The sequence below is a fragment of the Aptenodytes forsteri genome, unplaced genomic scaffold, assembly GCF_000699145.1.
Source record: "Aptenodytes forsteri isolate BGI_AS27 unplaced genomic scaffold, ASM69914v1 Scaffold237, whole genome shotgun sequence".
Lineage (NCBI taxonomy): Eukaryota > Metazoa > Chordata > Aves > Sphenisciformes > Spheniscidae > Aptenodytes > Aptenodytes forsteri.
In genome coordinates, this window is record NW_008794451.1 from 2,327,702 (window position 1) to 2,351,649 (window position 23,948).

The following is a 23,948-nucleotide window of genomic DNA, read 5'->3' on the forward strand; positions in this document are numbered from 1 at the left end:
CATACCGTTCAGGATTACTGAGCTAACTGGTCGGGCACTTAAGTTTCTGAGATAAGTTCGTAGTATAGGCCAAATGAAGAGATCTCTACTTGTTATTGAATCCTCCTCAATGATAATTTCTTCATGGCATTTTTTATAGATATCAAGGCATTCTACCTGTGAAAACTCGTGAAGAGAAGTGTGGGGTTTATCTGTTTCTCTCATCTCGAAACAGAGAAATTTCGAAGATAACTTATCCTGGCCTGTGTGCTTTCTGTTGCCTGAGAATAATAGTGAAAAATAATATTTTAAATAGATTGTCAGATTACAGTGCAAGGATGTATGGGGGTGGAAAATGTATGACATGTATAAGGAGAGAGAAAGACAGCACGAACATTTTGATAGCACTTCAAGACCCTTTGGAAGCACTGACCTGGCTGTAATCTTGTGGGGAGTTTTTGATGTTTGACAGACTCATGTTTTTTCTGATAGTAGCTTAAAGCCTTTGAACTATTGCGTATGCTTTCTCAATCTATTTCTCCTTATCATAACAGGCTGTAGGTTCTTGAACCTTAATATTCTTCTCAAAGTCCTGTGACCTGTTTGCTGTAGCAGCTACTGCATCAGTTTATCTTGTTTAAAAAAAAAAGGCAGAAAACACAGGTTGTAGAAAGCTGCTTCTAAGCCATTTTGGGAGCAGGAATCCTCTCTTTTTGTTATACTAATGAAGAAGACTACATTGCTTCTAGGGAGACAATGAACATGTAATCTACCTTGGGTTTATAGCGGCTATAGTTTTAACTGTATTTCTTCCTATGATGTGTTAACTTTAGTGGCTTTTCAGTCACGCTCCTTCTGTTTCCCTAACTTATTCTCTTACTACACAAAAAATAAATCCGAGGAAGTTAATCTCATTTTTGTCCTGAACTTGACTTTCTTCACCATTAAGGTCGATCACTTTCATTATTTCCTGTGTGTATCTGCATAGTGCATGCAAATGTGCCAAGTAACTTAGCATGGAGAAAAGAGTAATGTATCTCCCACTCATCGTAATTTATTGTTACTGGTTTTGAGGGAGGGAGGGCAGGTGGGTGGGAGGAGGTTGTGAGGAGATTTGCTGTGTCAAAACTAAGTAGGGTTTTCACAAAAGTTGTCTCCATCTTGTAAAGACCTGAGAACATAAGGCAGTTGTTCTTCAGTTGGATGTATTAAACCGTGTTAAGCCCTCTTAGCTTCATAGCATATATAATGATAAAGGCGTGGTAAGACTTTGAGTAAAGTATTGTACCATTGGTGATATGATAACACCAGGTGTAGACTTTAGAGAGTTTGATCTAACGGGGAGAATCACCTGGGCTGTAGATCAGTAAGACTTTGAGAGATGTGTGAATCTTTTAATGTCCAAAACTGGTTTAGATATAACTCAGAGTTTTGAGATAGCTCGAGAGTCTGATTCAGAACTCTGAAATTGCTTTTCCATTGCCTTTTATAAGGTTTCCATTAGCATGAGCGTTATACAGCCTTGGACTGTGTGTTACACCATTCATGAGTCTCTGAGGCCAAACTGGAGATTTCCCTTTCCCCGACTTCCCCTCCTCCAATGTACTGAAACAACAAAGTAGCAGCCATTGGCACTAGTTGTGGTATGGAAGGGACACTTATTCTCGTAGCTGTATCAGGTTGAATGAACCATCAGAACACTTCTTCAGGCTGTGTGAACATCAGAAAGCTTTCATGACAACAAGCTGAGCCAGAAAGCTTGTATTTGCATCCCAAAGCCAAGAGGGCAGGAGTAGAAGAATATTTTGTATGTTGTTTTGGGGAAGCGAAGGTTATCTGTTTCATCGTTCGTATGGTTCTTTTTTGTTTTGAGCAATGATGTGAAGAGATGCACACCCCATCGAATTAGAGCTTGGTGCACGTTTGGTCTTGCCCACCAGATATGTATTTTATTCTATGTCCAATCTCATCCTGTTTTCCTAAATGCCATGTTGATTTTAAAGGCTTCTTCGTTTGTATTCCCTCACCCTCATCCGTAACAAAAAAACAGGATATGTCAGAAGTTAACTGGAAACCTTTCATGCCCTCCAATTCTCTGAATTCACAGTCCGACTCCTGCCAATTCCATTCCCATATACTTTCCCAAATCACAGACTGAAGAAAGAGAAATGCCACTCTATATATAAATACAAATTCACCTAGCATTTTTAACATTATATTGGCATGAGTCAATCTTGTTTGCATCTAGTTAGAGGAAACTTGTATGACTTCCAAAGTGCTCTGTTTTGTTAAATGCTGCATTTTAACAAATGGGAATGTGTACAATTAAATTTCAGTTCCTTTTGGGCTATTGTTCTGCTATGATTTCTACCATTTCCATTGTTGATTGCATGATGGCAGATGTTCAAAGCACACTGTCTCTTAGGGAGTAAAGTTTTCAGGGTTTCTATATCTAGTAAAGTCAAACATTCTTTGAATCATATGCTAAAGTATTTGAGACATTCCAGAGTCTTCAGCTGAAGAGGCTCCCTCCTTGCAGTGTTTATATTCAATACGAGAAAAAGGTATGGATAGTTTGGCAGGACTTTTGTTACTGAGCTAATTGTTGTAGTTCTTGGTTTATGTTTATGAAGAATACATAGTACAGCAGCAGATAGGCAAGCAGATGAATTTATGGATAGAAGTTAGCAGACCTGTTGGTTTTGGCATTTGGTTTTTTGTTTTGGGGGGGTTTTTTGAGGGGTTTTGCAGGGAGGATTGCTTGAAATATTATCAAAGCTTCTGTACGCACATAATTGTGGCTAAGTGTCTTGCAAGTTCTTGAATGTAGGCATTTCTTTTCCAACTTTGGAACTCTAACTTGATTCCTCAAAACAAAACTCAGGTGTGAATTTGAGGATTGGGTATTGAATTTGTAAATCATGGGATGTTACTGAGAGCGCCTTAAAAGGTGCAATGATTAGGACGTAACTGAGAGAGTTTGTTTCTTTTTCTTAAGAAGGGCTTCGTAGGAGGGGAGGTTAAATGGAGAATGCTGTACTTCAGAGGGTCACTGTTTATTTGTTGAAAATTCTCAGACTGTTGGATTGGAAACCTACTGGATTGCTATAACAATTATCCTGTGATTTGGTTAGGAGAGGGAATTTTCAGCTTGCTTTATGGATTCTCAAACATGAAGTGGTTGACAGTTTACTGTCATTGTAAGCCTATCATGGACTATCAGAGTTGATACTCTGGTATCAACTACTAAACCAAAGCTTTCGTTGGTTATATTTATACCTGCTTGGTTTTGATACCCATTTGCGTGAAATGTCATGTGTTCCATTTCAGCATAGTGGTAATCTTGCAGGAAAGCCTAAGGAAAATCTCTCTGACTGGATAACCTGCCCTCAAATAGTCAGAATTCAGAGATTTGGAGGTGTTTTTTTATAAACCAATAAGAAAGTACGATTATTAAGTACAGAATCTCAGCAGCCCCAAAAAGGAGACTAACAACATGTTTGTGCAATATGAGCAAGCTAGCCTCCAATTTTTCAGACTCTTAGTGTTTGTTGCCTTACTACAGTGAACACACAAAGTTGAGTTTTCAAATGAATGTGTAAATTCCAAGAAGCTCCCCCTTCCCCCCCCCCGCATTGTTTGAGGCAATTTTTATCATTCCTCTCTAATATTAAAGCTGAATTTACTGGAAACAAGCGCTCTCAGTTTGCTTTAGCTATAGGAGGTTGTAGCTTTGCGGTAAGATTTGCATTTTTAGAGCTTCCTATCTCTGGACCGGTTGTTTTCATTAGAACAATTGTAATGCAAAACTGACTTTACAGCACTTTTTTTTAATTATTATTATTTTGAAAATAATTATGTGATATTTTTAATACTAGCCAGCAGAAACTCTGTCCTCAAACCACATGATAAATGTAGAGGTGATTGAGTATTTCACATCAAGGGCCCATATGATAACTTATGGAAGATTTTTTTTGTGAGATTGTGGTTTGGTTTCTTTAATTTTGAATTGTGTTTGGATCTGTGTAACTAAAAATGTCAGTTCTTATTAACTTCTCAACTCTTTTCTACTCTTTTCAACAAGGAACCTGACCAAAGTGAAACAGATTCTTTCTAGGGAAAGATGCTATTTCCAGAGACTTTTCTACTATAGTATATAGCAGCTGTGCTCAGACAGAGCCTTGGCAAATTGAAGATTTAAAAAAAAAAAATCTAAATATTATTTATCATCTGTAATTAATGAGTATTTATTGTAGGACCTTCAATAAGGAAGAAGTGGGAGGAGATTTGTTGTTGAAGCCTGGAAACCTCATCCAGCCTGTGAATCTCTGCAATGCAGCTGACAGGAAATAGCAGAATTCTTTCATAAATTTGAGATCAGCTTTAGTGTTACTGTAAAACTAAGCCTGTTATGATAACCTCTGAGTAGAAGGAACAGTAGCAGCAACACTTTGATAGTACCTGTGATGCTGAGGCTGGAGAAGGGAGCAGGAGGACTATAGAGCTAGCTCTGTTTTTTTTGCAACACCTGTGCATTCCCCAAAACCGGAGGAATTCTTCTGCAGCTGTAAGCAGCTGACTTCCAGGCTGCTGGGCCTTCAGGGTGCTACTCTTATTTTTCAGCATGAAACTTGACCAAGGTCAGAACAGATTCTCCCTGTCCATAACTGTTATTTCCAAAAGTTCTTCTGCTTTCTGATTTCATATCAACCTCTGCTGCTCCTGTGGCTTTTCCAGTTTTCGTAGGAGGCACCTGGTTGACTACCACCTAGGTTAAATAATGTAGGACTGGTTGACCTTTAGGTCTGTGTGTATGTTCCATAGAGTGGCTTTTGCAGGCTAATATAACTAGATAGGATAAGGCAACCTGTCTTCTGTAATATAACACTATAAAGTGAGCATAAGGCAGCATTTTTTGAGGAACAGAACAGCGATCTGTTAATGCGCCTGAAGTGTTTGTCTCAAAGTTTTTTGCTCACGATAACAAAAAACCCTGTACTGTACGGCAGGCTATAATTGATTGTATAAGAGACTGACAGCTGTGCAAATCCCTAATGTCAACAACAATTTGAGCCAGCAGGCTGTGCATGCTGAAGAAGAGAATTCCAGTAATCTGCTCCTGTCCTTATCTCCTGGGTAGAGCCCTTTAGTTTACAGCCTGTTAGAAATATGTGACCGGTTCTCTGCTAGATTTATTACTTGAGCAAGACTCTCCAGAAACAGTTTTTTCCTCACAGTGTGCCAAATACTGGGTTTAGAAACATATTCTTCCAAACCAAGCTGTAGAGTGTCCTTTATTTTTTGTCCAAATGTTCTTAAAACTCTTTTTGTTAATGATTCTAAGTTGATGTCTGAGTCTTCAGAGGATGTGAAGGAGCAAGAAAGAGGAACTTTGTGGATAAAAATGGAGAATTGCTCAGGGCCTGCTCTTGCACGTGTGTCCAGGCTGATTGTTTTTTGTTGTGACTTTTCACATGTATAAAAGTTAATATACACGTGTGCCTGACGTGCAGTTGGGAGCAATGTGACTGGATTATAATACAGGCTACATCTTGAGGTATCTGACTGCCTCAAAGCAAGGCAGAAGTTCAGTTCTAGATGCCTTTGTTAGTCATGCTATTTAACTTCCATTAAAGCGGGGGCTTTGGTGACTGATGCGCTATGATATGTTTTTGTTTTTCCAGAACCAAAAATGATAGCTGCAGGAAAATTTTCAAGTCTTCCCAGAAATGGCCCAGTGAACCACCAGTTTTCATTAGCTTCTTCCATGGACCTTTTGACCACTAAACCTTCGCCAACTGAGCATCACTCAGACTCCTTTCAAGACATCTCTATCCATGGCACTCTCCCCAGGAAGAAGAAGGGGGCAGTTCCCATTAGGTCTTGTGATATGTTTAGCCACATGGGAACATTGCCATACACCAGAACACACTGGCAGCAGCCACCTTTTGTACAGGATGTTATAGAAGAGTACCCTCCGCAAAGTGAGAAGAGCAACAAACTCCATGCCAGGTACCTTGTAAAACCTTGATTTACATATGTCTGTTGCGTAGGAGTTGTTATGTATTTTTCTAGACCTTTAAATGTCCAGTTATAGGTGCAGCTGTTTATTATAACTCTGCATTCTAACAGAGGTTGATTTTTCTCCCTAGTACTCAATTTAGGTCTTGATGGAAGAAGCCAAACAAAAAACAGCGTGAAACGTGGGGAGGGGGATGAGTGAATCTGATGCATAGGTTTCAGGAATTCTGAGAATTTCTTTTTTTGACTTAGTGAATAGCTCAGGCTTCAAAATAATTTTCCTTTTGCAATAAGATTAGTCAGTATATGGGCTGTTAAATACTCATGCCTGTTTAAAATGTCCTTCTATACCACTCCTTCTGTGGGATCCAGTGATTTGGATTTTTAGTCTTTCTTTTGACATCTGTGTAGTTTTTAAAAATAATTTTTAAGGACTAGGTCTTGCCTCTGAATGTTTAAAAGGTATAGCATTGCATGTACTCTTCCCATGGAGGAAGCTTTTAAAAGTCACTGAATTGCTTTGAAACGACCCTTTGCATTGTTCTAACAGAGCGGTTTTAACCAGGCAGTCAAACTGTTCAAACTTGGTTTTGATTTGGATTCAATGCTTACACGGATGGAGTGCAGAGCAAAAGGAGAGTGGTGTTCCAGCTGCCTCCAACCTAGAGCTACATGTGAGCTGTTTTTCTTGAAGACTCGGTGGAACTGAACGTACACTGAGCTAATGGCAAACTTTCCCTGTTTATTATTCTTGCCTGACTTCCTGGTTATAACATCCGTGACTCTTGAGAAAGAATTATACTTTCATAGCTAGCATTTCTTTTGGGAATCTATTATCATCACTGATAATTAATTGCTTACAAAAAAGTAATTAATTTTGTAAGTGTCCAGTTTTTGTTCTCATATTGAGGTCTATAAAATGGTAAAAATTTTCAAGCTAACAGAAGAAAAATTCGGTGTAATGAAGTGGATCAGCTAAAGGCACAAAGATGAGAGAGTGTTAGGTTGCTTGGGTGACAGAGTTAAAGGTTGAGAAAAGATAACCAAATGCCAACTTCTGAATTAGGATTTATAGTTTTGCTGTGTCCATCACTATGAAATTTCTTGTTCTCAAATTTTGTGAGGGAAGGACAGTTCTAATCATGTGGGGTTGTGTGTGTAGAGTGGGTTTTGTATGCTTTTTTGCTTGCGGCATACAGGATCAAGCTTTCTTCTCACTTGAAAATAAGTCTTTCTTCTCTATACCCCATTCACTTTGAAAGAAGAAAGGGCCTCAGTATGTTTACTATGCCTCTGTCACTGATCTCTGAGCTGTACCTGCGTACATGAACTGGCTTTTTAACACAATTTGCTGCTTTGATTTGCGTGCTTTTAGAGAACGCAAGCAGCCAGTGCTGCTGCCATAAAAATAATACGTTGGTATACACTGAAGTTTTATCTTACGTCTTCCTTCTCAAGAGCAGTTACTAAACATGATTTGCAAGAGACATTTTCTTTTCTTGAGAGACCAAAACCTCTGTATTAAGTATATTTATACTCTAACTGATAACTTTCCTTGTCCTGTGAAGAACACTTTTGCACAAGCAGTAAGAGTATGAACAGGGTGCTTGAGAGGAAAATGTCAAGAAGTTCTGCCTGCTCAGAATTAAAACATGATGCTTTTAAAATAATAAGAGATTCAAAGGATGTTGGTGCAGCCTGTTAATAGAATTTGTGTCTTCTGAGTCATGGCAGCAAGTGCTGTTCCTGTGTTTGATCTTCCAATTGCTTTGCTAAAACACACACGGAATGCTATGGTAACAACTTCTAACTTTAGCTTTCTTTAATTTTTACAATGGATCTTTATAAGTTCTGCTCCATGAACTGACAGCCCAGTTGTATTAGAGCAGAAGACACTACCAACTTGACAGTCAGCAGATACATCGCTTCTTGAGTCTTCTTGGGATGACTCTGCACATTTCATTAGTATACTTAAAAGCAAATTGAGAAAGCAAGTCTGATTTTCTTGTGGTAAGCATTCTGCCGTATATGCTAGGGTATATATTATAATGCTTACACTCATGTTGAAATTAGTTGGGACTAATAGTATAGGGAAGTCCATTTTACCTTATCAGAGTTTTATCACAAAGCCTTGTAATATTTTTATTTCAGTGTAGGAACTTGTGAAATAGTATAACGTTACATGGATATTCTCACTCAGGAGTAAATCGCTCTTTCATTGCTATAATGCTGTTTACAAATTTAAAAGTGTGAATACACGTTTTAGTCAGATTTTTTCATCATGCATTGTTCAACCCAAGTGCTGTATTTGATGTCAGTAGACCAGAACTAATAGTCATTAGGATTGCAGTGTTCATGTGCAAATGGATCCAATTATACTGAACTGTGACTCAGGCATGTCATAGTTTAAGTTTGATTAATTCTAATTAAAAAAACATATCTATGATAACTTTTTCAATAATTCAAAATGACTAATATAATCTTTAGTATATAAATACACAATACATAATTTTTTGGGACAAAAAATAAACCAAAGCAAGGAGAATAGGAAAAAGATAATTAATTCTGTCATTCCCTAATGGAACTCTTCTGATTTCCAGAAACTTTTCTCCTGTCTTATATTACAGCTACCTAATTGCATTACTCTGCAGCCAAGATGAAGTGGATGTATAGGAATTTATTTGAAGGATTATATTCTGTCAGGATTTTTACATCTATATGACCAGAAATACTAGAAATTCCATAAATACATACTATCTTCTGGATTAACATGGAAAAATAAAATTGACATACGAAAGTACTCTTCTAATGTTGCAGTGACTAATTCATGCAGCTTCGGGGAAAAAAAACCCAAAACAACAAAACACACAAGAGATGAAGTCTCTTCCAACCTGATAGTCACTTCTGAAATCTTGGAGAAATTATTTTGTCAACTTTCAATACAATAAGGTTGTGTTCTCTTCTGTTTGGTTTGGGAATGTACCCCTGTGCTAGTTAGTTCAAGGGGAAAAATGTTTTCTTTCTTAAGAAAGCCTATATCTGATTTTTAGAGTCTCTTGGAAATAATTAAATGACCAAGGTTAGAAGCAGCTGAGCTCTTGGAAGTTCTTGAAAGTTAGTTTTATTGGCTAAAATAAGTTGTTCTTCACTTTCAAGAGAGAATTCTTATTTTAGCCTGTAAAACTGTAAAGCTGCTTGTGTGTAATATTCTTCATTTTCTGACATTGACAATTAAACCTAAATAAGGCACAATTGGAATTTCCCTTTGACACCTGGTCCATACGTTATCTTTGTTTAATTAGCTTCGCCTTATATTATGATACCTTTATTTAAAAGAAAAATTGTTTAAATGCATATCTGTTGCTAGAACCTGTAGTCTTTTTTTGGCCTGTGTTTTGTGGCTGCCATCAGGAAACCCAAAATTTCCAAGCTCTTTTTAATTATTAAAGTTTCACACTTGTGTGGATGAAGAAGAGGGTCAGCCCAGACGTCTTTCTTGCTCTTCTAAATGAGGCAAAGAGTACCTAGCTGCGTTTGCTATATCAAATGCTTCATTTCACTATGCTGATACTCATGGTCTTGTGCAGCTATCTTGACTAAGTATCTCTTCCAGGGAAGTAGAATAATTCTCGTTTCTCTATTCTAGTGTTTTGGGAAGGGTAAGTGGTTCTTCCCCCTCACCCCCAATACTTTCCTAGTTTTCACAGGCAATGCTAGCTCAATTATTTGCATAAATTTAGACTCTACAGATCTTACAAGGCATATTTCATTTCAAATAAATAAATATTGGAAATGTCAAACTCATTTCAATTTTTCTGTGACCAAGCACATCACAAGTCTGCAGTCCTTATTAGGAAGATTTGTCATGTACCTACATTTGGGCAAAAATCAGAGATGATGAGTCATAGCCTCATGTTGTGAAAAGCACGAACTTGAACTTGCATTGGATTAATAGAAGAAATGGTGTCACTTGGAACTACCTGTGCACTTGGATGATTACGGTTCTCCCTGACTGACATTCCAGTCTAACAGACTTGTGGCATTTTCATGCTTTTTCATTAATGCAGCCAAATATCCCTCAGATGAACAAGACCTAAAAGCAATGCAGAACTAGCACTATCACAGCAAGTTTGAATGTAGTGATGAAGGCAGCCGTCAAAGACCAATTTCAACATTCTACACCATTTCAGTTGGATGTCAACAGTGCCCACGTATTCTTGGGTTAAGGTAGTAGTTGTCTCTGTGGGTCTGGTACTGGCTCTGATACGAACATACTTAAATGTTTCCTCATTGTAGAGATGCAAGGAATGTCTGAAGGTTGTTAAGAGGATGGAATGGAGCAAAGATTTTTTTGCAAAGAATCTTTTGCAAATATTTCAAAGCAAAAGTAGATTCCTGCATTGATACTGTGCTCTCTGTTTCATGAGGCAGTATGATTGCAAGAGATAGCAGAACAAGTAATTGCTTCTTGGATTGTCTGGCAGCTGACAGCTATACAATTCTGTGTTCCTAAACTTCCTAATAAAAAAAAAAAAAATCTAACAGTTTCATAAAAACTAAGAGTCTGATTCCAAAAGACGTTTCTCATACAAGGCTTATGTTTTGTTTGAATTTCAATAGGGCTGCATATATACTATCCATTACTGGTAAGCCAATCCACATACCAGGGAAAGAAGAAGAAAGAGAAGCGTAAGACATGTTCTGAAGGTTTTTCCTCCAGTTGGGGTTTTGAGATGAAATTAGTGCTTTTACAAGACACACAAAAATCCATTCCATAGTCATGGGTGCTGCCGCACGTATTCTTCAGTACTTGGTATAGAATAAACATCAACAAAGACTTTTTCCATGGTTAGGATATTCATAGCATTTCTTCTTATGTGGATTCCGTGACTAATACATTTTGAACCTCGTGCCACAGTCTTCCTCTTAGCAAGTTGTCATGGAGGAAGTCATTCCCTCTGCGGCCTCTAGCCACTTATTTTTTTGATATTGTGAGAAGAAAATATATTTTTGATACCCCACTGTCAAACAGATCATTAGTTCCAAAGTTGTTTTGTGGAGAGAGAAATAATGCAAGTGGTGTGATAGTCGCAACATTGTGTTCTTAGAGAGTCAGGCTAATAAAGATGTGATCTTCACAATCAGTTTAAAGCATGATGAAGGAAAGAAAAAAGATACTCCTTTCTCAATACTGGTAATTCCTCTTTTGCCTGCAAAGTAATAGGAAAAAAACCCACAGCCTGTATTCCTGTTGAAACAAACAAGCTTTGCAACAAAATTAAGTGAAATTCAGTTTAATAACAGCTCTGGTGTGAAATTGTAAACTGTTAAGAGGCCAGAAATAGGATCCAAATTTGCACCAAGTTGGCATTGTTGGGTTTTTTTTCTCTTCATGATGCTTTGAAGGAATTTAATATAAATTTCAGGATGGATAATCTAGCACAGTAGCATAGACACAATTTCTTATGAATAAGGTTATTAATTTTTTTATGCAGTTTGTAGAGTAACATGCCTGGTTAAAGCCGTTAGTGTTTCATGTGTGTCCAACTCAGACTTTTTAGTGAAGATACTTGACTGATAAAAGTATGTGTACGAGAAATTTAGCATTTGATGGAAAGAAAGATGAGTTAATTTTGTCCTTGCCCTGTATGTGTAGTATGGGACTCTTTGAAGAGTAGAGCTTTGGATATTTTAGGAGAAACTGTATGGTCACACATTTGCATTAAATCACTATCTTCCCTCTGCTGAGCCTTCCCCTCGGAAGTGTTGAAGCACACCATCTGCCAGAAATGATCACTCTTAAGTTTCTTCATTCTAATTAAAGCCTTCAAACAAAGTTGACATTAATTTACACTGGCTGTTTCCCATTATACAGGATGTTTGTGAATATATGCTGGTTTAATTCCTGTTTACTAGCTGTCTTTGCAGTAACCATTTCATCTGTTGACACTTGCAAAGACGATTTTTTGTTCAAATTCCATTCTCTGTCTATACTGACATTTCAAAAATAGAGTCACTGATAAACAGTAGGGCTGTACTGTTGGAACTGGCTTGGAATCAAAATACTTTGTACATTTCTCTAAATTATGTGTAATGCCCTGGATGCTTTGTTGTATCACTGTTCACGAGAGGTTCTGACCTACCAGCTGGTCAGAATTAGATTCCCCACCCCATTTGTAAAGCTTTACTTTTAACTGCCTATATATTTTCAAGCATGGAGTTGTAACTACAGTGCTATAATTTTAATCTTTTCTCCTTTTCTCCTGTCTTGGTTCTGTGTTTTCAAGCCCTGTAAATTCCTGGCTACACTGAAAGTCCTGAATGCGATTTGTAGCTACACCACTTCTCTTTTTATTGATGTGGCTACAAACTACCCCTTTTTCTAGGTAGATAAGGCATAACAGCTTCTTTTTACTCTACCAAAATCTCAGACATGAACTGTTCATATCCAGTATTTTTAAACTGGTTTAGGCAAAATTAGGAAAAAAAGAAATATTGAATCTGGTGGGGGTGGGGAGGGGTGGGGGTGGCAGGTTGTGATTAGCTTGATTCTTTCACTGAGGAAATGGGCAAACCAGTGGCTCTAACGTCTTCCAATGCTCACTCAACCCTGTTGCAAAAGATCAAAATGTGGCAAATAACCTGTAAACTAAAACGTATTTCATAGATTAGCCCTAAGTATCTACATACAGATGCTAATAATACACTTAGTTTCTGTAGTTCTGAAAGTATGATAAGTGTATCCAAGTGTATATTTAGCTAGGCTTCAGAGTCTTAGTTTGAGCACTGGTCAGCAGACTTTTTTTTCCTCCTCTTGTTTTTCTGTGTCAGCTTTTTCCCCCATTATTTCAGATAAAGTGCTATCATCTAGCATTGGACTTTCTGTTGCTGCAGCAGAGAGGTATTCTGGAGTAGATTAGTTTATCTGGTCATTTAGGATGCTCTGTACTCTTCAACATTTCTGATCTTCAAGGCTCTGCATGTTTAGCTGGGTGAGACTTGCATACTTGTCTCATCTTATATAACTGTCCAGGAAAAAAAATAATACGTTCAATTTTAAACTTGACTAGTACCACTGACATTAATAGGGTAACTTCATCAACATAAAGTTAAGCAGGCTCACTGTCCTCTGCAGGACCTTGTCCTTGGAGGGCAGTACATTTGGAAGGTGTTAGTCTTGAGGTATAAAGCCATTAATGGCTGGATTCTGGGTTCCTGAAACTTTTCCTTTCCTCTTAGTGGTATTACCACAATAGATGAGACCTGCTGAAGTCCTTGAATTGACAGTTGATATATAAGGGAAAAGAGCTGGCAAGGCAGTACTTGGTGAGGAGCACGCTGTCCCGGGATTTGCTTCTTCCTTGTCAGAATTTGCAGCCTGTTTTGCATCTCCAGATGCTGCAAATTCTGTTTTTCTTTGGGTTCTAAGAATGTGGTGGGTCAGGTATTTAGACAGCATTTACTTTGTTCTGACTAGTGATTTTGAAAATCTTATTTGTCGGATAATTTTAGTTTGAGTATGTATTACTTTTTTTCTATGAATACTACTGTCTGTGTTAGAGCATATCGTTTGAAAATTAAAATTAAAAAAAATTTTATCAAGTTAAGATTTGAATATGTCAAGTAAAATAAGTATTTTACATGTTTCCTGTGTGGCAAAAAGTAAATAATGCTGTTTGTTGGGTTTATAGATTGCAATATAGTTCTTCAGGTATGAAAATATTTGAAAGATTAATAGGAAGAAGATCAATACCTTTGGTTCCCTTTAAATTGTAGGGTAAGGTGGGGTGGAAATTTTTATAAACCCACAGAGTTTAAGTAAAAATAGTCATGGTTTTGATGTAATGCCTGAAACTTCCTCTTAGTGTGAGTTGTGTTTTCCAAAAAACCTAAACCAAACTGTTTGTGAGTTTGTGGTTGTGTTTCTTAATAGGAGTAAGACAAGTATGGTGAATTTAGGGCTACTGAATATCTCATTGGCTTCTTCCGTGCACACACAAATGGTTTTTCAAAAGGAAGGATTCCTTAGATGTTGCCAAAGCTTCATGCTTTTTGTCCCAGAATTTCCCATTCTTTCTCTTGATCTGTCCTGTTCACGTGTGCACCTGCAAATCTGACCTCTGCTGTCTCAGAGGTGGAGCAGAGCTACCCACTATAGCTGGTAGATGTTTGTGGTAGAAGGAATGCTCTGTTGTATAAGCAGAGAATAGCTAATGTTTCCTGCTTACATTCAGTATCAAATCCTCTTATCCTTTAACTTTCGGGGGTCATGTCTGTTTTGGCTTGTCTGCCTTTCCTTTCCAGCCCCTCTGTCCATTGTTGGGGTCAGATTCTTCTGTTGTGAAGTTCTACTCAACACTTCACCCCTTTGTTCCCATTTGATGCTCACATCTGCTGCCTTTGCTTGCTTGACAGAGACCTGCAGAACCAAAGCTTCGCTTCTTGCTTTTCATGGGGATTTTGGAAACCTGGCTACAGGCGACAATTATCAAAAACCTGCCCATGTGGGATCTTGGGGGAGGGAGATGAGGGGAATGGGACAAAATGTCTCAAAAAGAGAGACCATCTCTCCAGTATTGGAGATTAATTAAACCCCAGTCCTTCCACTTCTGAGCAGAGGAAATGAAATACCATATGGGATGGGCACAGTTGTATCATTGTTTGAAATTAATTGTGGGATCAGGACCTTATTGTTAATGAATGACTTGCCAGGTAAACTTGGGCCCAAATTCCTCAAAACCCAACCAAAATGACAGTATATTATTTTTAAAAAACTTCTTGAAAACTTCTGTCTTTTCAGGCTGTTTCTTCTTCAGGCAGAGGACACTGTATGTAGTGGAGAGTTTCTTGAGTTACTCCTTCTGTCACACCCAAAGCTTCTCTCCCAGCTCTGCTGTTTCCTGGTCTCTTTTGTAAAGATTCTGGAGAGCCCTATTCACTTGTACCAAGTACTGTATTGCTTCCTCAGCTTGCCTCCTGTCCACGTGTGACCATTTATTTTCCTTTCCGCCCCTTTTATGCTTTAAATAAACATCCACTTTCCAAGACCACTGCACGGCATAACAAGAGTATGTTGGTACCTATGGTTAACAACCAACAATCCTGCAGATAAATGTGGAAGTGACTATTTTCTTTTCAGTCCCTGGATGAAGACAGGTAGAAAACACGTAGCAAAAAGGCAACTACAATTTTAAAATACCTTTTTTCTCACCTGCACTTAGGTGCTTACTTCTAGTAAATGCTTTTCTTAAGCAGAGCAGCAATCGTTTTAGAGGCCTTATTTTTAAAACCACTATAAATCAGAAGAGATCATGACAATATTGTACTACGACAACTGTCCTTGTATTTTTAGATTATGATAGACCATTTCTATATCAAAAGTTTTACCAACTGTATATATGCTGCCAGGCACCTGTTAATCTGTCACCTTCTGGGTGAAACTACCAATTGTAGCTGTACTTCTTCCTTTCAGCAAGAAGTGTTTGTTAGCAAAAGATATCCTGCATTGCAGTTTCTCCTATGCTACGGTCCGATACGTATTTTTATGATAGGTTGTGAGATACCCGCTGGCCTCTGAAAGTATTACAGAAGCTACAGTCAGTTCTTCACAACTCCTTTTCTTCCCTACCCTTGTTATCCTTCTTAATACCTTAGAACTGCTTTGTTACACTTCACAATTTGTTGTTCTTAAAGGTATTTTCTGTTTTTCTGTTCTGTAGCTGGATTTTTCATGTCTGTTCTGGTAATAAGATAATTCGACGCTTCCGCATTTGAAGAATTTCAGCTACTACTGCAGAAACCAGTTCACTTAGCACAGAAACATACAGACACGTGAAATTAAAATCAAGTATCCCTAACATTTGCTAACCAGCTCCAATAAAGGAACGGTACTTCTATGCCCGCTTTTTGCCACTTTTATGTGCTAAGGTTGCATGTTCTCGGAGTTGTGTTCTGAGCTTGTTGCAACTCACCGGTGTAAACTTGTTAAAATACAATCTATTTTGATGATGGGAGGTAGAGAGGGGAAATGAGTGATCAATTGTAATACAGGATTATAAATTTCTGTTAGGAGGAAATCAGTGAAATTGAGTAGAATATCCCCAGTGTAGTTAAATGTCACATAGGAGGATATATCCCTAATGCTCACTCGCAATATCCAATGCAGAGAGGCATTTGATGTAATGAGCTTCTTAAATTGGGCTAAGGGAATAGACAGGGAGGACAGTTCTTCCTCCCACCATCATCTTATTTAGTACTGAAGCAAAGGATTAGCTTTGCTATGCTTCAGTCCACGTACGCATTCCTGAAAGACACATCTGCCAAGTGACAACCATGCTTTGTGAATAAACTGTACCTAGATTTACATGAATTTCAGGTGAATTGATGGAGTCTGTGATTCTACTGAGCATTTGTCAGTCTTTTGGGAATGTGCATATGCATTTTGCAAGGTTAAATTATTTTTGAACACTTAAAAATTTGCGGAGCTAGATTCTGAATGACTACAGCAACTAAACAACTCTTTACACTGACTGTAAAGAGTTGCCAGCTGAAGGTATAAGTCGACAGACGACAGCACGTATATAGAGAAGTTTGTAGAAGCAGTGACTGGTTTGGATAAGCAATAGTCTTGCTGCCCAGCCACTACTTTCACAACATTGTAACAGTCTTGGGAATAGAAAATTTAAGAAGGGCTTTGAAGAATTTTGGCTCTGGGACTCCTAAATGTTAAGGACAATAAAGGAAAAAGAATGGGGGTGCCTAGTCTGAGCTTTTGAACAGGTTGTAGAGACCAGTACTGTATGTGGCGCAGAAGCAGAAACTGATTTGGAAAAGGCAGAAAAAGTGGGGTAGATTTTCTGCTGTGATAGGTAAAATGGAGCAAGTGGGGAGATGCAGAAGATTGAAGTGGTAAAAGTAAATGGCTGTAAGTTATCTCTGCAGGGGCATTCTGAACAAATATGAATGAGTTGAGATTTCATTTAATTCGGAGAAAAGTACATTGTATCTTTTCTTGAGTTTTAATTACTGAAGAGCCCCTACTGCTCTTGTGTGAACTGCAGGTCATTACGCAGTTAGTCATAGCAGTTTGCACTTGTTTCCACTGGTGTTTGAATGAGTCATGTCCATGGTGGTGTGCAGCTGTAGACAGAAGGGTGGAATGGCCTTAGGAATGTAGTAGGAATGTGTGTGTGAAGCAGAAGCTGCTGGCGGATAAAATCACTGGGTCTTTTACTCTAGTTTACAGTACAAATAACATCAGTCTGCAGTACATATACTTAAACACAGTACTGTCTAGCATGCTCAAACTTGCACCTTCATACTTAAGTAGTAGTGTATTTCTTAAATCTACATAGATGGAGAGATTTCAAAGACACAAACTGAAGAAGGCATTTGATCCCATCTGGTCTCTTTATAGCAGTTTTGTCTCTGTAAACAGCCATGCAACAGCTTGGTATATTTTCAGTCTCTCAGGCTCCCTTTGAGCCTGTATTGTCTTCGCTCTGATTTGGCGTTGGCACTGTTGGCGTTGGCACTATTGGGAAGATTGTTCTTCTCGGGATCACTCTTTCAATGTAGTAGAAAGGAAATGCTTTTGAAAATGTCCCCAACAAAGGTCACTTTAAAATAAATAAACATACTTTCGTATGTCAAGTACTAGCAATGCGTCCTAACGTTTTTCCCACAAGTACATTTATAAAAGTGTGGAGTAGCACAAAGCTGCTTTGGGGCCATTCAGCAGTTTCCATCACTGTAAGAATATCTGTATGGTAGTTGAATAATGGTGAGGATTTGGGCATCTCTGATAATACTGTTGTGTCTATGCTTAAATTCTGCTAAAGTTATCACAACTAATTTATAATTGTGACTGATATGTCTGTGAGGATGCCAAAGGCCTGGAGAAAGCAGATGCTTAATATGGCTTAGTCTGTCAAGGTCTGTATGTTCCAGGATTCTTTACAGCAACAATGATGAGAGGAGGTAATGTACAATTGTTAGTAGAAAGATGGGGGTTTTCATGGAATCAACAGCTAAAGATTACAGGATATCTGCTTAAAGGTTCTTTACTGAAGCAGTGCTATAGAGAGCTATTGGACAAACCTCAGAGTCTGAAAAAAGACCGAGTTCCTGAGAATTCTGGCTGTTCTCCTGCACCCACTGAACCAAATAATTTGTGTTGGGGTTGAACTCCGGGATTCAGCTTTTCAGTTGTAGCATTGATTATAAGGACATAACAATTTTATCAAATATTTTTAAAAGAGTGACTAGTTATTCAGACTTCAATGTTTTCTTTACCGGATTTTCATATTTGGTTGCTCATTGTCTTCAAATCAATGCAGGATTTGAAGCTAGCAGTATGGCAGTATTTAGTTGGTCATATCAGAAGTACAATTCAAGTTGCTTATAGGGATTTTTCTCTTCCTTTTAGCTGATGACTGCTGATGTTGACAACTTCAAAAGGCATTTTTTTTTTAGTTCTTCCCACACATTTGGCTGTCATTTAGAGGTGTTGGGAAGTGGAAGAATAGCATTCAATAACATCTGAATTCCATTCCCTTTTCTCACCTCAGTCAGCTTTAGCTGTATCTTGGAGTCTACGTATAACACTAATCCCTGTTTTCTGAGAAGTTACGTTGGTTCTCACAGTGTTCAAAGGTATCAGTACTTGCTCATAGACAGTCGCTTCCAACCGGTATGATACCAAGCTCTTCATTGTTGCAACAGATTTTGTTTTGGGGGAAGAAGAGGGAAGCAAAGGAGCAGCTCCACGTTTTCTGTTGTCTTGTTGTCTTCATCTTTTTGTAGGGTTGCTGGAGCTCCATGTCTGACTTTCAAGCTCTGTGTATTTTCTTGGCAATATCAGTAAGAAACCCATACATGCAAAAAAAAAAAAAAAAAAAATCCATTTCTAGTAAGAATCTTGTAGCTGGACTGGAAAGAAATTGAGATAGGACTAGTAGGGAGAGATTAAAGGGTTATATGTCTGCAAGATCAGCCAGCAGAGAGGAAGGTGTTGTCAGATGTCAGTAGGGATGCTCTAGAAAGAATGTGTTTCTGGCTAGGACAGCCTCAGAATGGTGAAGGTTAAGATTGTGATGACTAACTGCTTTCTTTTAGTGATGAATTATTGCTGGAGGAGTGTTTATGCTACTACAGCTTCCACACAGACCTTGTGCATGTGGAGGAGGGTCAACAGAGGACTTGCACTACTCAGGAGAATGGCTTAATTACATGTATCAAGTCAAGTGCTTTCTTTTTTTTTCCTCCCCCCCCAAAAAAAAAAGTGCTGGAAAGGGATTTTGTTTTGTCATGAAATGAGGTGATAGAATCTGGCAGTAATGTGAATACTCAAAATGGATGTGGGAGTGTGCATCCCTTTCTTAAATTCTTTTCTGTGAGAGAATGAGTATGAAAAGAGCATGAAGGCAATACTGTGTGTCCTACTGCAGCCCTTACCCAACACCTTACCTTGAGGTGTTCTGAAAACTTCTCTGTTCCAGGTGACAACTTTCTGCATTAAATGTGCTCTTTTCCTGAATGGAAGTAGGGCTTATCTGATTATTAGGAGGCCAAAATGTGTAATAAAACCCAATCTGTGAACCCACAGTTTACACAGTAATGGTTGACTTATGTGCAGACTTTAATACGTATATGTTGTAGGCAAACAGATGCAAATGAATACAGCTGTAAAGTCAAGCTTATTATGAAGATAAACATTAGCATTACTTGAAACGTAATAAAATCTGATGAAAGATGAAGAACTTAGTATTATTGAAACAAACCTTCAATTGAATTGATTTGAGAGACGGCAGAACCTGCAAGTACCTTTCATCTGATCTGGTAGTTATCTGAACGTATTTATTTTTTTCTGCAGATCATCTAATACAAGAAATGAGATTGTGGGTTCACCGTTTTTATTAAGATTTCTTGAGAGGGAAAATGTAAGGGAAAAGAAGTGCTTTATATTTTTCTTAGGTTCACTGACATTATATGTTTCCTTTGGTGGGAGCATATGGCATAAAGGAGCACATCATCATTGCTAACAGAGAGCTGAGATTCAGGAGTTAGTTTCATGATCTAGTTATTTGGTCAGTTCATAGTTATTTGGACTAACTGCTTTATCTGTTTTTCTGTATATAATGTGGCAGTATGATGGTGGAATCGAATGACAGGAAAATGCAGTAGTTAATCTTTACTATTAGTTACTGCACATCAAAGAAAGTTACCATTCCTTGAAAATAACTTAAAAAAATTTGCACAAAGATGAAGACTTAGACGACAAGGGAAGATGGGGAGAGAGGGGTCAATCTGGTAAGAGAAAAGGTATCTGAGGTGAACAGGGCTACAACATAAACACCTTTATGTATAGCCTGTGCTTGTGGTGAATTGCAGGGTTTCCTACATTTTGTTGTGTAACAGCCTACCAGATTAAATATTATAGTACTTGTGAAGAGATTTGTTACACCATCCATTTCCTAAAGCCAAAATTTTCAAAACACTTTTTTGTCATGTGGATGATGAAGGAAATGTAGGTCACTTTCTTCCCCTCTCTCTTCTGGTTTTCCTGCTTTATATAGCAGTAAATGGACTGCTTTGTCTTAAAGCTTTTCTAACCTCTTTCATTTTGCTTTGGCTTGATCTGCCCTAAAGATCTTTTGTCTTGTACCTGACGGTGGGAACAGTGGAGCCCATAGCAAGGCTAGTCTGCAGGAGTGGAGTTTGTAAATGCAGACCGTAACAAAACGTGCTCACTACCAAAGTAAGCAAGTAAACTAGTTGTTAGCCTTATTGCTCAGGTTTGTTCTTTTGGAGCGTGTTGCATATGCAGTGCTGGTAGACCGTTCGTCCTGAAAGATTCCACAGGCAAGTGAAGAACTGAACTGCAAAGTGTTTCAGAAGCATTTGGTACTGGCACAACTTCCTGCAGATCATTTGAATGTGAGAAGAGTTCAGCCATGCTTAATGACTTTGCTGAACTGATTAAGAATGGGATTTTTTTTGCCAGTCAAATTGCAAAGTGTTGAGAAAGGAAGTTTCTAAACAGAAAAAAGTTTTCTTTTTCCTCTGTGCTTCACCCCTGTTTTCTCTGATAAGCTTGTGCATATTTTATGTGCATACCGTTACCAAGCTGCCCCTTCTTTGCATGTTGGCTAGGAAAAAGTTTCAAATGGTCCAAATTCTCTTTCCATTGAATTTCGCAGCATTGTTGTTGTTATTTTTTAAACTAAGCTGGGAATGGAACTTGGCCCTTGATAAATATTGGGATAATGTGAAACAGTAATGCATGATACAGCCTGAAGAGCTGAGCACCATCATTTAGGGGCAGGGCTAAGAAGTGGGAAAGCTCTGTTTTGCCTCTGTATAGGTCTTCTGGATTAAAAGCTGTTAGGGAACCAGACTAAAAACCGAGTATAAAATAATAACTTAGTTTCAGGTGATATACCATTACATTCAGAACAACACAGGGAATTTAGAGACTGTATTCTGGGTTGGTTGATTCCAGTGTAACCCAATTTCTACGTATCTGAAGCTGCTTATTATGTTTCCAGTGTTACATCGTCATAACTTCCACCAAACAGGATTCTGTTTCTAAATTTATGGGGCATATGTTGTCCACGTGGCAAACTTGATTGCTATAACAAGCTCCTGATCCTTCTGTAAGTTTGCAAGGTTTTCATTGTGCCTGTTACATGTTCGTATTTAAGGCAGCACCATGTGTGTCACCCCAGGTTCTGTAGAAGGCATCCAATCATGTACTGCAAACTGTTAACCTGCTAGTTCTCAAACAAAAACAAGTATACAAAAACCTTTGAAAATATATGTTTATTTTTATTTCTATTTATGGAAAGAGTTGTAAGTCATCACAGGACTCTTCACGTAGGCTTCATGTGCCCTTTTGCCATCTGTATGTATAGAAAAGCTGCAAAGGGATCTTTTCTTTTTAGAATAGGGCAATGACTTGATTATCTGGATTTCAAATAATTGCAATGTTGAAATTATGATAATTTTGAGAGCTTTTTAACAGAGTGCAAGAACCATATTTATTTTTCCAAATGTAAAATAAAACATTTGACTATTGCAAATCTATGAATTCTTTGCTTTGTTTATATAAAAAGTGAATGTTTTACTTTCTATTTTCTTGTGTTAGCAATGCCCTCTCAATGCTATCAGTAGCAGTAGCTTAAATGGGAAGACATACAAACAAAGAAATAAATTTAGAAGCTGTTGGGAGAGCTCTCTTAAATTTATTTCAAATGTTTTAGGTGGTATGTAAGTATTTTCAGCCATCTGTTGAAATTTCAAGATTGTTTTTGCTTTGCTTAAAAGTGTATAACTAACTTTATTTCCCAAATTAATTGCTAGTGGCTCCACTTCCTGACCACCTAGAAGAAATCAGTGATTTATATATTTGTTAAAAGTTAGATAGCATAGGCCATCTAGCTGTAACACACAGTTTTTAATGAGGATTTTAACATGACCTAGTAGCCTATTGCTCATATAAATGCATCTCTTCAGTATGAGATTATATTTGGACTCACCATTTGTTTTTTTGTTTGTTTTTGTGTTCTTTCTTCCTCCTTCCTCGCCACATTTTCTTACAGAGATCAGAATATTCTGGATCCTACTTTGGAATATGTTAAGGTAAGGTACCATTTCTTACCCTCAAAATATTTTATTCGGTATATAACCAGCACTGCCAGAGCATTTCCAGTAATTTGTAGTTAAATAGTGCTTCTGTCTATCTTTTTTGCTACAGAAAAACTAATTATGTAAGTCAGACCACTTTCTGCAAGCTTCAGTGAAAGACTTGTGGGCATTGTGCTTTGGGGGTAGGTTGTATTTTTATATTGGGGCCTCTTTTCAGTTACATGGTGACTACCTATGATCTTGCCTTTGTTAACAGATTAAAAGAAATCCATATTTCTTGCTTATGGATTTCTGGGGAAGCAAAGGAACGCATCTGAAAAATGTATGTCAGACCACTTTCTGCAAGCTTCAGTGAAAGACTTGTGGGCATTGTGCTTTGGGGGTAGGTTGTATTTTTATATTGGGGCCTCTTTTCAGTTACATGGTGACTACCTATGATCTTGCCTTTGTTAACAGATTAAAAGAAATCCATATTTCTTGCTTATGGATTTCTGGGGAAGCAAAGGAACGCATCTGAAAAGATCATAAGACTGTCAGATTTAGGTTTATGGTTTTAGCAATATACTTACGTTACAGTTAAAAATTCACTTCTGGTCCAAAAAGTAACTGGAATCCTGGCAAAATTGTAAGTTCTGCTTTCCTTTTGTATAAGATCAGAGTACTGAAAAAATACATAAATGTGTATTTTGTTAGAATAAATAAAAAAATACTCTGGAGCATTCATAAATCTTATTCAAAAATCAGTCCTGGATTGGCAATATAGAAACTTTGGAAGGAACCTTAGGGATGATGTGATTCTGTACTGAGAGTGTCTTGCAGTGCTGTAATTTCCACTGAATTAGTACCTTTCAACGTGTTTCATTTAAGTGAATATTATTTCTCAGAACCTTGAAAGAATCCAGCGTCTATGTCATGTCTCTCAACAATGGGCTTCTTTAATTGTTGGGCTTTGTTCCCTGTCTTTTAGAAGACCATAATCTTCTGAAAAGTGTCTGATAAACATAGGTTATCCTTGAACATAGGCTATTTCTGTAGCTATTCATGTGGACAGCCTGAATTTCTCAGACACCTGAATTTCTGCTTCAGGTTAGAGTTTGGGTGAGGAAGAGACTGAGGAGAGCCAGTCAACTGGGTTCTGCTGCTAGAATTCCTTCTGTGGGTGTTCATAGTTGAGGGAAATGGAGAGGTGCCCAGGTTAGGGTTCAGGTTGATCAAAGAAGTAAACTAGGAGAATGTAATGCAGTGTTGAGAGGGGACTGCCAAAGGAAAGTGCTGAGAATTAATTTGCCTGAAAGTGCAGA

General features: G+C 37.9%; 1 protein-coding gene across 1 annotated transcript in view; it reads left to right on the forward strand.

Annotated features, from left to right (window-relative positions):
- The first annotated feature begins 5,671 nt into the window (after nucleotides 1-5,671).
- Nucleotides 5,672-23,948, forward strand: part of BCAR3 (breast cancer anti-estrogen resistance 3) — a 58,705-nt gene continuing 40,428 nt past the window's right edge. Inside the window, exons 1-2 of the mRNA XM_009290463.1 lie at nucleotides 5,672-5,991; nucleotides 22,602-22,641. Coding sequence (XP_009288738.1) covers nucleotides 5,672-5,991; nucleotides 22,602-22,641 — 360 coding nt within the window. The remainder of the gene's footprint in view (nucleotides 5,992-22,601; nucleotides 22,642-23,948) is intronic.